The 13,285-nt window shown below is 51.6% G+C and overlaps 1 protein-coding gene across 3 annotated transcripts; it reads left to right on the top strand.

The window, feature by feature from the left end:
- Nucleotides 1-97: 97 nt before the first annotated feature.
- MTG2 (mitochondrial ribosome associated GTPase 2) lies at nt 98-12,362 on the top strand. Of its 3 annotated transcripts, none has more exons than XM_079784379.1 (7): nt 98-189; nt 6,038-6,235; nt 7,531-7,678; nt 8,891-9,006; nt 9,870-10,088; nt 10,333-10,471; nt 11,206-12,362. In XM_079784379.1, the coding sequence occupies exons 2-7, from the start codon at nt 6,044-6,046 to the stop codon at nt 11,598-11,600; spliced, it is 1,209 nt and encodes a 402-aa protein (XP_079640505.1). In that variant the 5' UTR covers nt 98-189; nt 6,038-6,043; the 3' UTR covers nt 11,601-12,362. The 3 variants fall into 3 exon arrangements, with proteins under 3 accessions (XP_079640505.1, XP_079640504.1, XP_079640506.1); XM_079784378.1 differs by lacking the exon at nt 98-189 and adding an exon at nt 203-1,037; XM_079784380.1 differs by lacking the exons at nt 98-189; nt 6,038-6,235 and adding an exon at nt 203-1,037.
- Nucleotides 12,363-13,285: the final 923 nt, after the last annotated feature.

The following is a 13,285-nucleotide window of genomic DNA, read 5'->3' as shown; positions in this document are numbered from 1 at the left end:
CGACGGAGAAGCACGTAGAGACAGGCTGGTCGAGGCGGGGTCCAGAGAAGGTGCTCGGAGGCTGGAGGGAACCCGCCCCGCGCCGGCGGACTGCGCGCGGGGAGGCGCTGCGCGTGCGCAGTCCAGGCCGGCCCCCGGAAGGAATTCGCCGCGGCAGCGGCCCCGGAAGTGACGAGCCCTTCTGAGTAGGTGAGTGCGGGCGAGGAGGCCGCTGCCTCGGGAGGCCCAGGCGGGGCGCCGGGAGGAGGGAGGAGGCCGTAAGCGGCACAGCGGCGCCGACCAGGCGACCCTCCACCCGCGTCGGGACAGTCGCCGCGGGCGTGAGCGCGGGCACCGGGGAAGCGGCCGGGATCCGGCATGCGCACTTGCGCACGAGCGACCCTCCAGCGGGGCCTGCGAACGGCTGCCAGCTCCTCTCGTCCCCGCGATCATGCACCCAATTTAAGGAGCTCCGATATTTCCTTTGGCGCACGGACCTAAATACTAAACATTGTCTTCTGGATGCTTCTTTGTGATTGTTTGTGGCACAGAACAACGTCAGCACACACCGGTTTTTATAAGCATTTCATTAGTTACTGCAAGTGCAGCTCGCCGATGGGTGGGTTTCCAGTGAATTCGCCTCCCACGGCCGCCCTGTGCAGAGGGAGGCGAGTGTATTAGTTCCACTCTGGCCGAGGGCAGAGGTCTCGTGCGCACACCGTCGGCAGGCGAGGATGGGGCGTTCCAGAGGCAGGCGCCTGTGTTTTGTGAAGGAGAGGACCCCGCGGAAAGGAGGAAGGGGAGGCAGAACGCGATGCTTCTAAATGCAAGTGTGCGCTCAGATTAAGCAAAGAGAACATAGCAAAAGTTAAGAAGCGGAACACTGGTTCCTTTGAAGTTATCCTTGGGAAATGGTTGTGTGCATAGTTCACTTCGAAGATTCCTGCTGTGACTACAGGCCCTGCACCCTGCCGGTGAGGCCAGAGGACACTGACTTTGGGCAAGTCGCTTCACGTCCGAGCCCCAGCCTCTCCTGCTTTAAAACTGGCATTAAAAATGTAAGCTCAGGAATCATGGCCCCATCACATAGGATAATTTAAGAAGGTTTCTAAAGGGAGAGTAGGGCCCTGACCGGTGTGGCTCAGTGGATAGAGCGTCGGCCTGCGAACTCAAGGGTCCCAGGTTCGATTCTGGTCAAGGGCATGTACCTTGGTTGCAGGCACAAACCCAGTGGGGAGTGTGCAGGAGGCAGCTGATCGATGTTTCTCTCTCATCGATGTTTCTAACGATCCCTCTCTCTTCCTCTCTGTAAAAAAAACAATAAAATATATACTTTTTAAAAAATAAATAAAGGGAGAGTAGGGAAACGGTAGAAGTGGTGTTTTAACCTGGAGCAGTGACATTGGAGTTGCTCCCACCCCTAGACACCAAGGCAGAAGGGGAGGGGCAGTTACCGGAGACAGCAGTGCAGTCTAGGGATTGAGGGGGGGCAGGGAAGTCACCCTCCTGGCCTCCTGCTCCTCCCTCCAGCCTCTGCCAGAGACCAGGGTAGCCAAGGGCAGGGCCCTGAAGCAGCAGGATGGAAAGTGGGTCTGGAAAAGCAAACAGGGTACCTGCTCATACAGTTATTGTAAGGAATAAATATGAAAATTTCCGTACAAGGTTTAGCAGAGGTTCCCATGGCCCAGTAGAACTGAACTTCACACTTTAGGGAACAAAGTAGCTATATCTGAAGCGTAGCCCTTGCTGAGTGACTTCCCAGTCTTCCTTTTTAAAAAAAGAAAAGGTTTTCTTCATTTCAGAGAGAGGAAGGGAGGGAGCAAGGGATAGAAAGAAACATCAATGATGAGAGAGAACCAGCTGCCTCCTGCACACCCTTTACTGGGCTTGAGCCTGCAACCCGGGGCTGTGCCCTGACCAGGAATGGTCATGGGTGGACAGTCACTGAGCCACATCGGCTGGGCTCTCTAGTCTTTCTAAAGCCCCATCCTGGAATCAGTTCGTCCAACTTGGATCAGGGCTTTTGTACGCACAGTCTCATCTTTTGTACTCCGCTCACCTGGCCCGGTAAACGTGTTGAGGCGGACACATTCCCATCTGTGCTGTCCAGTTTGGCGCCCACCGGCCACACGTGGCTATGAGTGCTTGGAATGTGGCTTGAATGACTGAGTATTTACATTTTCAATTTTTTTAATTGATTTAAACTTAGTAGCCACATGTGGCCAATGGGTAGCTTACTGGATAGCACAGGTACAGCATAGAAGGAAAAGGAAGACCAAGTAACAGTGTGAGACACAGCTGAATGGCTCACCTGGCAGGTACTGGTTCAGGGGGTTTTCCAAACGAAAATCGAAAGGCTGAAGGGGGATGTACTCCAAATTAGGCCAGGCTGGGCGGCCAGGTTTCTGGTTGGCTTTGCCACACTTCACCTTCTCTGCATCCATCTCAGGTTCCATGTCGCCAGGGCGGGGAAGCCTGGTGTCTGCCACCTCGGCACAGGTGGCATCGCTTGCCAGCGGGCTTAGCTGCATGCAGGGTTGGTGGTCAGTGAGTTGTTAATTTTCCTTTAACAACCTGTTTTCAACTCCACTTGTGCCTGTCCCAGCTCACAGCACTATGGCCTGGGGTAGGTCATTTTACTTTGTCTCGGTCTCCTCCTTTTCTTTACAGAATTGTTATGAGGACTAGATGGCCTAATTCTTGAAAGGTGCCAAGGATAGAATCCTGCAGATATTGAGGCAGGGGTTTTGAATGTTTATCATTGAACTTATGTCCGGAACTTTTTGTAACTAGTGTTTCCGCTTGTATATAAGAATACAATTGATTGATGTGCAGGTCGCAGCTGGACACAACGTTGTCGGGATTGTTTGCCTCTGTTCATGATCATTTCCTTTCTGTCATGTCAGATCTGGGTACTGGGGCTTCTCTGGCCTCAGGCCATGATTTGGGTGTAGTCTCACTCTTCTGTTTCCTGAGAAGGTTCATGTGAGATTGCTGTTACTACTTCTGGGATGTTTGATGGAATTTACCGGGAAAGCTGCCTGAGTCTGGAGTTTTGTTATGGAGAATGTTCTTTAATAACAAATTCAACTCCTTTAGTAGTTACCGGTAATTGACATTTTCTGTTCTCCGTTTTCTTTGTGGGTTTTTTGTTTTGTCTTTATTTCTTCTTGTGTCTTTGTGGTAAGGTGCATCTTTCAGGAACTTGCTGAGTTTGAGGCACAAGTGGTTCCTTGGTGTTCTCTTGCCCTTTGATGCCTGTTGTTGTTTGTTAATCCTCACCCGAAGATATTATTTTTTCCATTGATTTTTAGAGAGAGTGGAAGGGAGGGGGTAGGGAGGAGGGAGAGAGAAAGAAAAACATCAGTGTGAGAGAGACACACCGATTGGTTGCCTCTGCAGGAGATCAAACCTGCAACCCAGGTATGTGCCCTGCCTTTGACCAGGAATCAAACCTGAGAACCTTCGTTGCGCAGGCCGATGCCCTAATCAGTTAGCCACACCGGCCAGGGCTCGGGTGACACTTTTTATGTTCCTGGCCATGTGGTTTTTGTCCTCTTACTTCCTTGATCCCCCTGGCGTGTGGGGTTTGTCCACTCTGCTTATATTTTATTTATTTATTTTTATTGTTTATTTTAGTGTGTGTGTGTTAATCCTCATCCAAGGATATTTTTCCATTGATTTTTTAAAAATATGTATTTTTATTGATTTTAGAGAGGAAGGAAGAGGGAGAGAGACATAGAAACATCAATGATAAGAAAGAATCATTGATTAGCTGCCTCCTGCATAACCCCTACTGGGGATGGAGTCTGCAACCTGGGCATGTGCCCTGAACAGAAATTGAACCTGGGACCCTTCAGTCTGCCAGCCGAAGCTCTATCCACTGAGCCAAACCACCTAGGGCTAGTGTTTATTGTTACTAGAGGCCCGATGCACGAAATTTGTGCAAGAGTAAGCCTTCCTTCCCCCGGCTCCCAGCACCACCTTCCCTCCAGCACCCAGGACCCGACCTGGGCTTCCCTCTGGTTGCCAGCAGGCACCTGGGACCCAGGCTTCCCTCGCAGCCCCTGCTTCGTTGGGCAGGTCGCCTGGAAGGACATCCAGTCTAATTAGCATATTATGCTTTTATTATTATAGAAGATTAGGTTTCACACCATTAATTCATTTAATCCTCACAATCCTACAAGGTTAAGTACCAGTTATGATCCCCATTTTGCAAAGAACGGAAGTACAAGGAAATCATCCCGTCAGCTGTGGAGCTGGGCATCAGTCTTAGTGTCATAGGGCCGCCGTAACCAAGAACCAGACGTTGGTTCTCTCATAGTCTGGATGCCAGGAGTCCAAAGTCAAGGTGTCAGCAGGGCCGTGCTCCCTTTAAGACTCTGGGTAGAGCCTTGTCCCGGGTGGCAGCAGCCATGCCTGGTGCTCCTTGTCTCAGCTGAACTGCTCTAGTCCCTGCCTCCCTTACCACATGACCATCTTCTCCCAGGTGGTTTTCCATGTGTGTGTTCAGCAGGCCAGGCAGGGCTGCCGTACGTTTTCCGTTGTCGGTTTTCTGTTTCATTTGTTTCTGGTCTTTATTATTTCTTTCCTTCTGTTTATTTTGCTTTTCTCTTTCTGGTTTCTGGACTTGGAACCTCACATCACTCTTGTTAGCCCTTTCTTCATTACTAAGAGAAGCACTTACAGCTATGGTGGCCGCCCACTTACCCAGTTTCACTTTCCGAGGTCTCAGCTACCCCAGGTCAGCTGACATTCAGAAATGTTAAATGGAGGCCTGGTCAGTGTTGCTCAGTGGATAAGCATCATCCCAGGAACCAAGAGGTCATTGGTTCCACTCCTGGTCCAGACACATGCCCGGGTTATGGACTTGATCCCCTGTATGGGGTGTGCACAAGGCAGCCAATCCATGATGTTTCTGTCTCATCGATGTTTCTATCTCTCTATCCATCTCTCTCTAAAAATCAATAAAAACATATTGTTTAAAAATAGAGTTGGTTCTCTCTCTTTTTTTTTAAATGCTGCCTGGACAGTGTGGCTCAGTGATTGGGCGTCGACCTGGGAGACAGCTGATCGGTGGTTCTCATCATTGATGTTTCTATCTCCCTCTCCCCCTTTCTCTCTGAAATTAATAAAAATATATTTTTTAAAAAGAAATGTTAAATGGAAATTTCAGAAACAAACAATTCATAAGTTTTAAATTGCACCCTGTTCTGAGCAGCGTGATGAAATTTTTTGCTGTTGTTTCTTTCTGTCCCGCCCCTTTTTCTAGCTCCACACTTCCCATTAGTCACTTAGTAGCCGCCTTGGTTATAACAGAGACAGAGACACCACCAGACACCACATCACATGACCTTATTACAGCATTTTGTTACAATGGCTTTATTTTATCATTATTGTTGGTAATCCCATACTGTGTCTAACTTAGTAATTGAACTTTATCATAGGTATGTATGTATGTATATATAGGAAGAAACATAGTATCTATAGGGTTTGGTACTATCCAAGGATCAGGTCTTGGCCTGTGTCCCCATGGATGGGGAGGAGGGACAACTGTAAGTTCCCCTCTGAGCACTACATTACCTGCATCCCATAAACTTTGGATGATGACTCGGGTCAAAATATTTTGATTTTGACTTCTTCTACCTATTGGCTTAGTTAGAAGAGCTATTTCATTTCCAGTTTGACATTTAAGCTGCACAAGATAATAGCGCAGCATTTGCGTAAATGGGTGCTTTAATTTTTTCAGGAATTTTTATTTTAGGCTCGGATTTCCTGTCATAGTTTCATTAGCAGATACTGCATTCGATGGGGGAGTGTTTCCAGGGTTGAGAGAGGTTTGATGACAAACCCTGTGTACACAAACCTGGCCCCAGGTAGCATGTAGGCCAATGGGTCACATGACTCCTCGTGACTCAGGGTCCAGCATGGCAAGTGAGGGGAGAAAGTCATAGCCCGCTGTTTACTTATTTGTTCCAAAAACATGCATGAGATTTTAGTTTGTTTGAAGTTCACGTGTAAACCAGGGACCTTATTTAGCCAATTTGACTTTTGTTAGGGAGCCATGATGTCTGGGAGGCTGTTCTCTGCAGGACCACGGAGCGTGTTGGAGGGCCTGGGGCGCTGGACTCTGGCCCCACAGGCCGCCCTGGGCCGGCTCCTCCTGCAGCACACTGCCCCCCGGCTGCTCTCGCTCAGCTCTGCGGACTGCGCCAAGGAACCCTCCAGAAAGAAACTGCTCTCCGAGAAAAAACTGGTGAGACTTCTGACCGGGAAGGAACTTATCCGAAGCTTCCCTCTCACAGGCGTTGTGAGTTCTCGTTGTCGTGTCTCCATCTGTCCTGATGATCTGATTGAAGGGACACAGGTAGCACTTGAAAATGACGAAATGAAACTTATGTAAAACATGAACGAGGAAAAACGAACAGGAGTGGGCTTTACTTTAATTCAAGAAAGCCCCACCTCGTTTCCTCCTAGGCGGGCTCCAGGTCAGCAGAACTTCCTTGGAGAAGCGCCGGTGCTCAGAGCCGTGACCGTAGCACTGTCTTTGCCCAGCGGGGAAATGGAGCCGGGCTTCACCTCCACGTGCTGGTTGCATATTTTTATTGATGTCAGAGAGGAAGGGAGAGGGAGAGAGATGGAAACATCAGTGATGAGAGAGAATCGTTGATTGGCTGCCTCCTGCACGCCCCCCACTGGAGATAGAGCCCACAACACGGGCATGTGCCCTGACTGGGAGTTGAACCATGACCTCCTGGTTCATAGGTCGATACTCAACCACTGAGCCACACCAGCTGGGCATCCATTGGATGGATTTTGATGTTGGCATACAGCAAAATTATACGCTAAGTTTTTAAAATAGTAATTCATGTTTTTTCCATGTGGTGGTGCCAAAAAATCTGAAAATATTTGTGTTTTCTTAAAAAAACAATCTGTGTATCAGGTGGAGGGGCAGATGCCCTGGGTCTGGTGGAGGGCCGGGTGCTGGCCAATCTGTCTGTGCACACAGCGCAGAAAGCAGGTGGACTCCCAGGACAGGACGGCCTGCCGGGTGGCATCTTGGTGCCTCGCCCTGGCTTCTCGGGTAGCTGAGCTTGTTGTTGGAGCCAATAGCTATTCCACATCACCTGCCTGGTTTCAGTTCTTTAGCTGGCACTGGAGAGACCTGGAGAGAGCGCACCCTCCCACAGGAGCGCCCTGCATCGCTGAGTTTGCAAAGGAGCCCTGTCCAGTCAGGCCAAGAAGATGCCCTTAGCGATGTGTTTCTGTGTGCAGAAGCTGAGACGACACTTTGTTTCAGGAATATTTTCTAAACAATCCTGTTTCCTCAAGTTGGGCACATTGAGTCTGACATTGAATGTGTTTTCCTTACCGGCCACTTCGCACGTCTGCCGGGAACTGTTTCTTATATTTGCATTTTAGGAGAGGTTAGTGATAGTAGCATCATTGACCTCTAATTTTAAAGCCCACGTAGGTAGGAGAGGTGCCCCAGGGGCTGCTTGGTTAGAGGATTGCAGCATTCGTGACGAACCGGATCTGTGCTCTCTGCAGAAAAGGCATTTTGTGGACCATCGCCGGGTGCTTGTCCGAGGGGGACACGGAGGCGACGGGGTGAGCTGCTTCCACAGTGAGCCCCGGAAGGAGTTTGGGGGTCCCGATGGTGGCGACGGAGGCAACGGTGGCCACATCATCCTGAAAGGCAGGTGCTCTGAGGGGCAGCTTGGGCAGGACCGCTGTGTCTGCACATGTTGGGGCAGAAAGTTTCCACCTTCTCATCCTGACAGGAATTTGAATTCAAAAGTTGATGTATGGACATCATTTTTGTAAAATTATGTGAATGTTTACATTTAAAAAATGCACCAAAACCCAACTTGGATAGTGGGGTTTAAAAAGAATTTCAGGTACACAGAGATATCTCACTATCAGGAAATCTAACGTTATAGTAAGATAGTCAGAGGGTAAATGTATGTTACCATCTAGGCAAGTGCTGGGAGGGTATTGATTACTCAGCACCTTTTGAGCACAGATGCTAGTAAACTGGAAACTTGGTAAATAATCTGAACAATAAAATGTAACTACTTTTAAATTGGAAACATTCGCAACTAATAAAATGTAGCTATTTAAAAATTGATAACATTATAGGTAATGTTGAATTTTTCAGAAATTGTACTATTTTTTTGAAAGAAGGTCAAGAATTTATAGCTTTTTAAAATATCACTTTGCTACTTTAGTAACTTCTGCTATGGCTTTGTTCTGTTTCCATGTGCATTCCTAATGTTCCTGAACTAGACAAAAGAAAGTTAACAATATGCAGCCGATTTTTTTTAAAGTAGACTTGTATTTTATTTTTATTGTTGGCACTATTGTTATGGAGACTTTATTTTTAGTTTTTTGTTTTGTTTTTGAAAATATATTTTTATTGATTTCAGAGAGGGAGAGAGAGAAACATAAATGATGAGAGAGAATTATGGATCAGCTGCCTCCTGCACAACCCCTACTGGGGATCGAGCCTGCGACTCGGGCATGTGCCCTTGACTGGAATCGAACCTGGGACCCTTCAGTCCGCAGGCTGATGCTCTGTCCACTGAACCAAACCAGCTAGGGCTTATTTTTAGTTATTATTATTTTTTAATCCTCACCCGAGGATAATTTTCCATTGATTTTTAGAGAGAGTGGAAGAGAGGGAAAGACAGAAATATTGACGTGAGAGACACACATCGATTGGTTGCCTGCTGCACAAGCCCCAATCAGGGCCCGGTGGGTGAGGAGCCAGCAACCGAGATACGAGCTCTTGCTGGAATTGAACCCGGGGCCCTTTGGTCCGCAGGCCAACACTCCATCTACTGAGCCAAACCAGCTAGGGCCCGATTTTGTTTTTAACACAAAGGAACATGTAGGTTTTCTCTTTTAGTCGACCGACAACTCAAGTCACTGTCCTCAGTCCTGTCCCAGTACCAGGGCTTTGATGGAGAAGATGGTGGCAGTAAAAACTGCTTCGGGCGAAATGGCGCTCTCCTCTACGTCCGGGTAAGCCCCAGCTGCAGAGCATGCCCTGCCCCAAGGTTCCAAGCTGTGGTCCACAGGGGCCCGTGGCCTGAACCACAGAGCCATCTCCTCCCACAGAGCAAACCCCAGCCTGAACTTTGTACTGATTTTTATACCATGTGCTGTATGACCTGTTCAAAAAGTTACAAAATCGTCCTGGAAGGATTGCTCAGGGGTTAGAGCGTTGGCCTGCGGACTGAAGGGTTGCGGGTTTGATTGCTGGTCAAGGGCATGTACCTTGGTTGCAGGTTCAGTCCCCAGCCCCAGTTGGGGCTCGAGCAGGAGGCTACCAATCTATATGTCTGTGTGTCTGTCTCACATCAATATTTCTCTTTCTCTTTCTCTGTCTCTCTGTCTCTTCCTCTCTCTCTCCCCGCCAACCCCCTCTCTCCCCCTCTACCCCCTGTTCCTTCCACTCTCTAAAAATCAATGGAAAAGCTATCCTCACTCCTCTGGTGGGAATTTTTTTTTTTTTAAGTCTCAAAATCATTACATTTTACAAAAAGGGAACCCACAGGGTCCCCTGTCTGTCTCACCTTGGCCCAGGAGCCACCCTGTCCCCACCCTCAGGCCCTCTGAACACTGCTGTTCTCACGTTAGCTCAGCGTTTCTGCTGCTTCAGCTCACCTCATGGGTTAGAAACACTGTTTGAAAAGCTGTGTGCACAGTTCACTGGGGTGTCACCAGCCCCGTGAAATCCTTGGAGGGCTGGGACCTTTCTCCTGGAACTCAGTGGCTCTGGAGCGGCTCCTCTCTGGGTCCTGCCCTGCACCCCCTCCCAAACAGAAAACACCTGGTCTGGCCATTGTCTTCCTGCTCCCCACAAACGCTGCGTTATTTTTCAGGTCCCCATGGGCACTTTAGTGAAGGAGGGAAACGAAGTTGTGGCTGACCTCTCACACCCCGGGGATGAGTATGTGGCTGCTCTGGGGGGCGCAGGAGGAAAGGGCAACCGCTTTTTCCTGGCCAATGACAACCGCGCGCCCGTCACCTGCACCTCCGGGGAGCCCGGGCAGGAGCGGGAACTCTTCCTGGAGCTGAAGACCATGGCCCACGCTGGCCTGGTGGGTATCACTGAGAGCCCAGTGGGAGGAGGGGGTGCTTTGCACACTGAGCTGTGGAAAAGCGGTTTCTAGTGGATGGGGCATGCCACCAGCCTGCAGAAGTGGGGCAACTCACCCCACTTGGCATCCTGTGACCTTGAACAGGGGCTGGGCCCTCACCTGTGTGGTTCCCAGTTCTGAGACTCACCCCGATCTCTGTCTGTCCCAGATGGAGGAAATGGTAGCACATCCCCCTGTCTTGCAGGTCGGATTCCCCAACGCAGGCAAGTCCTCGCTTCTCCGGGCCATTTCAAACGCGAAGCCCGCCGTGGCTGCCTACCCGTTCACGACCTTGAACCCCCACGTGGGCATTGTGCACTATGAGGACCACCAGCAAGTAGCAGGTAGACCTCCCGAAGGTGGGGGTTGTGAGGTGGGTCATTCAGAACCGTTAGCAAGCAGCTTTCTGCCTGAAAAGCAGCAGCATCTTTCCTAAGTTAACAGTTGTGATTCTGTGGCCATGTTAGGGTTGAAACTTTCTTCCCACCCCGTGCCAACGTCTGTGGGTGCAACCAGGAATTAGAATGTAAATTTCTGACCCGGGAAGGCTGTTCCTTCCTGCTGCCTCTACTCCCCTTCCTCTCGGGAACTCAGCAGTGCCAGTCATGGAGCCTGCCGTGATTTTAAAGCTTTCCCATTACCGTTCTGAGATAAGGAAACTTTTCCCAGAAGATAACGTACCCATTAAAAATAGCAAGCCCGCTGGTAGGTAGCTCTGTTTCTATGGCACTTTCCGTTCGCCAGGTACTCTGTGATCAGATCTATCAGTAATCAAATTATTAATGGGTTACAGAGGGCTGGGTCCTCCTTTTAAAATCATTTTTGAAGCCAGAAAGACTGGAATGTGTAATTCCAGTGAATAAATATTCCTTAGATGGATCTGTCACTGTGCCTGTCACCCAAATATTTCCAAGCATCTTGTGAAACTCAAAGCTGAAATGTCTTCGTGGCAATTGGCCTGATGAGTCACTGAGACAGTAACTCGATTGACTTGGGTTTAAGGTGTTCCTTGAAAGGAAAGTCTTAGACCTCGGGGAACGGGCCGGAGGTGGCCCGGCCCCCTGCTCTGTCTCCGCAGTGGCTGACGTGCCGGGCATCATCCGAGGCGCACACCAGAACCGAGGCCTGGGGCTGGCCTTCCTCAGACACATCGAGCGCTGCGGCTTCCTCCTGTTCGTGGTGGACCTGGCGGTGCCGGAGCCCTGGACCCAAGTCGAGGACCTGAAGTACGAGCTGGAGAAGTACGAGCAAGGCCTGTCTGAGCGGCCTCACGCCGTCGTCGCCAATAAGATTGACCTCCCTCAGGCGCGAGCCAACCTGCCAACGCTGCAGGCCCACCTGGGCGGGAAGGCCATCGCCCTGTCGGCGGTCACGGGTGAGAACCTGGAGGAGCTGCTGCTGCGCATCAAGGAGCTGCATGACGAGCACATGGCCGCCAGCCTGGCACAGGGCCACCAGCTGTTCAGGTGGTAGCATGTGGCTCTTTGCGGTGGGAGCTACAGGTGGCACCTTCCCACTCGGCTCGGGCCACCTCGAAGGCCCCGGCGGCCTGCTCCCGGTGCTTCCCGCGCCCTCGGCCTGCTCTCTGGCCCCTGAGATGGGCTTGTCCCTGAACTACCCCCTGAGTAGTAGGAGCCATGCTGCCCAGGGAGCCAGCACCGCCAGGTCCGAGCCAGAGGCATTGGTCCGGTTCCTAAGCGCCAGCCCACACATGAGCGACTGTCACGCTGGACCTGCGAGTCCTTGGCTGTCCCCACGCCCTGCAGAGCGGCCGGGGACAGGAGCGTGCTCTGTCGGATGCCGCCATCTGAGCAATGAGGCGCCTCCCCTGTTGTCCTCAGACTGCGCCGAGCTCTGGGAGCTGAACATGGCATTGGCTTCACGACTGAATGCACCCAATATCCGGCCGGAGACGCAGCTTCTGACGCTCATCTGTGCAGAGAGTTATTAGCTGATGGTGGCCGGGCTCCGAGAGGACATGGGCCGGGTCCCCCCTGCGCTGTCCCTGCAGGGAGCAGAGAGACTGCTGGGCCTGCACGCACCACCAGCCTATTGTCAGCACATAGAACCCTGGGGGCCTGGCCAGCTAGTCCATGGAGATTCTGTCTCTGCTGATGGGTGGCAGCTAAGAGGCTGGTGCTCCATAAGCCACCCTGCCCACTGGCTGCAGGGGTCGGTGAGGGTGGCGCGCTGCTGCCCACTCGCTCATCCACCAGAGCACACTGCAGCCACTGTTTCCCCAAATAAAATCTGATGCTGCTGACTTGTCCCTGAGGGCTCTTCAGGGAGGAAGTGGAAGGGGCGGGAGGAGTCAGGAGCGAGTGGCAGTCGGCACACTGAATGGGTATTCAGGAGTTCAAGTGTGCAGGAGAGCATGAGCCCTGTCCTGCTCCCTGTCTGCACGCCAGGGCCCTGTGTTCTAGGACCAGCGGTGGTGTTCGCGTCCGGTCGCTCGCTCAGGCCCACAGGCTTTCACAGGACACGAGGCCGTTGTCCAAGGCCTTGTGTCTCGGTGGCTGCCCGGGGAGATGTGCCTTCCCTCCGGGACCCAGGAACCCTGCACGGAGAAGGCCTGACAGACGTTTGGGGAATAAGGTGTGAATGATGGCCTGTGTTAGCTGCGTCCAGGTTTCCTGTACTTTGAAGATACTTGTAAAAGGCAAGTGGTGGGTGCCGAGTGGCTCACCTCCTGTGCCGCCGCCACTCCTGCCCCTGCCAGCCCTCTGCCGTTTCTGTGAGTCATCTGTCCTGAGGCTGGTCAGCTGTTTCTTCATTTCAGTCTGGGCACCCGCGCCCACCTCTCATCCACGGACCAGGACTGCGCTTTCTCACGTCCCCTGCCCCTCGCCCCAGTGACTTGGGTCTGCATGTGAGGCTGGCCGTGTGCACAGTGGCGCGAGGCGCAGACCTGGTCCAGGAGCTGCCTGGTCCTGCGTTTACTGCCTCATTTTCTCTGCCTCTGGGCACTGCTTCTGTCCACGGTGGCCGTCACCTGGTTGCCTCTCTGGAAGCAGGTCTGAGGATGGGGACCTGAGCTTCAGGATGCAGCGTTTCCTAAATTCCCCAGTTTCCAGCCCTAATTCCAGAGTTCCCGTGTCTAGCTGCAGGGCTCCCCAGGGGGCAGCCGCTGCCTTGCCCTGTCCCCACCCCCCACAAGG

This window comes from Cnephaeus nilssonii (genome assembly GCF_951640355.1).
Source record: "Cnephaeus nilssonii genome assembly, chromosome: 11".
NCBI lineage: Eukaryota > Metazoa > Chordata > Mammalia > Chiroptera > Vespertilionidae > Cnephaeus > Cnephaeus nilssonii.
The sequence above is the reverse complement of the archived record's forward strand: the minus strand, read 5'-3'. Positions and strand labels throughout refer to the sequence as shown.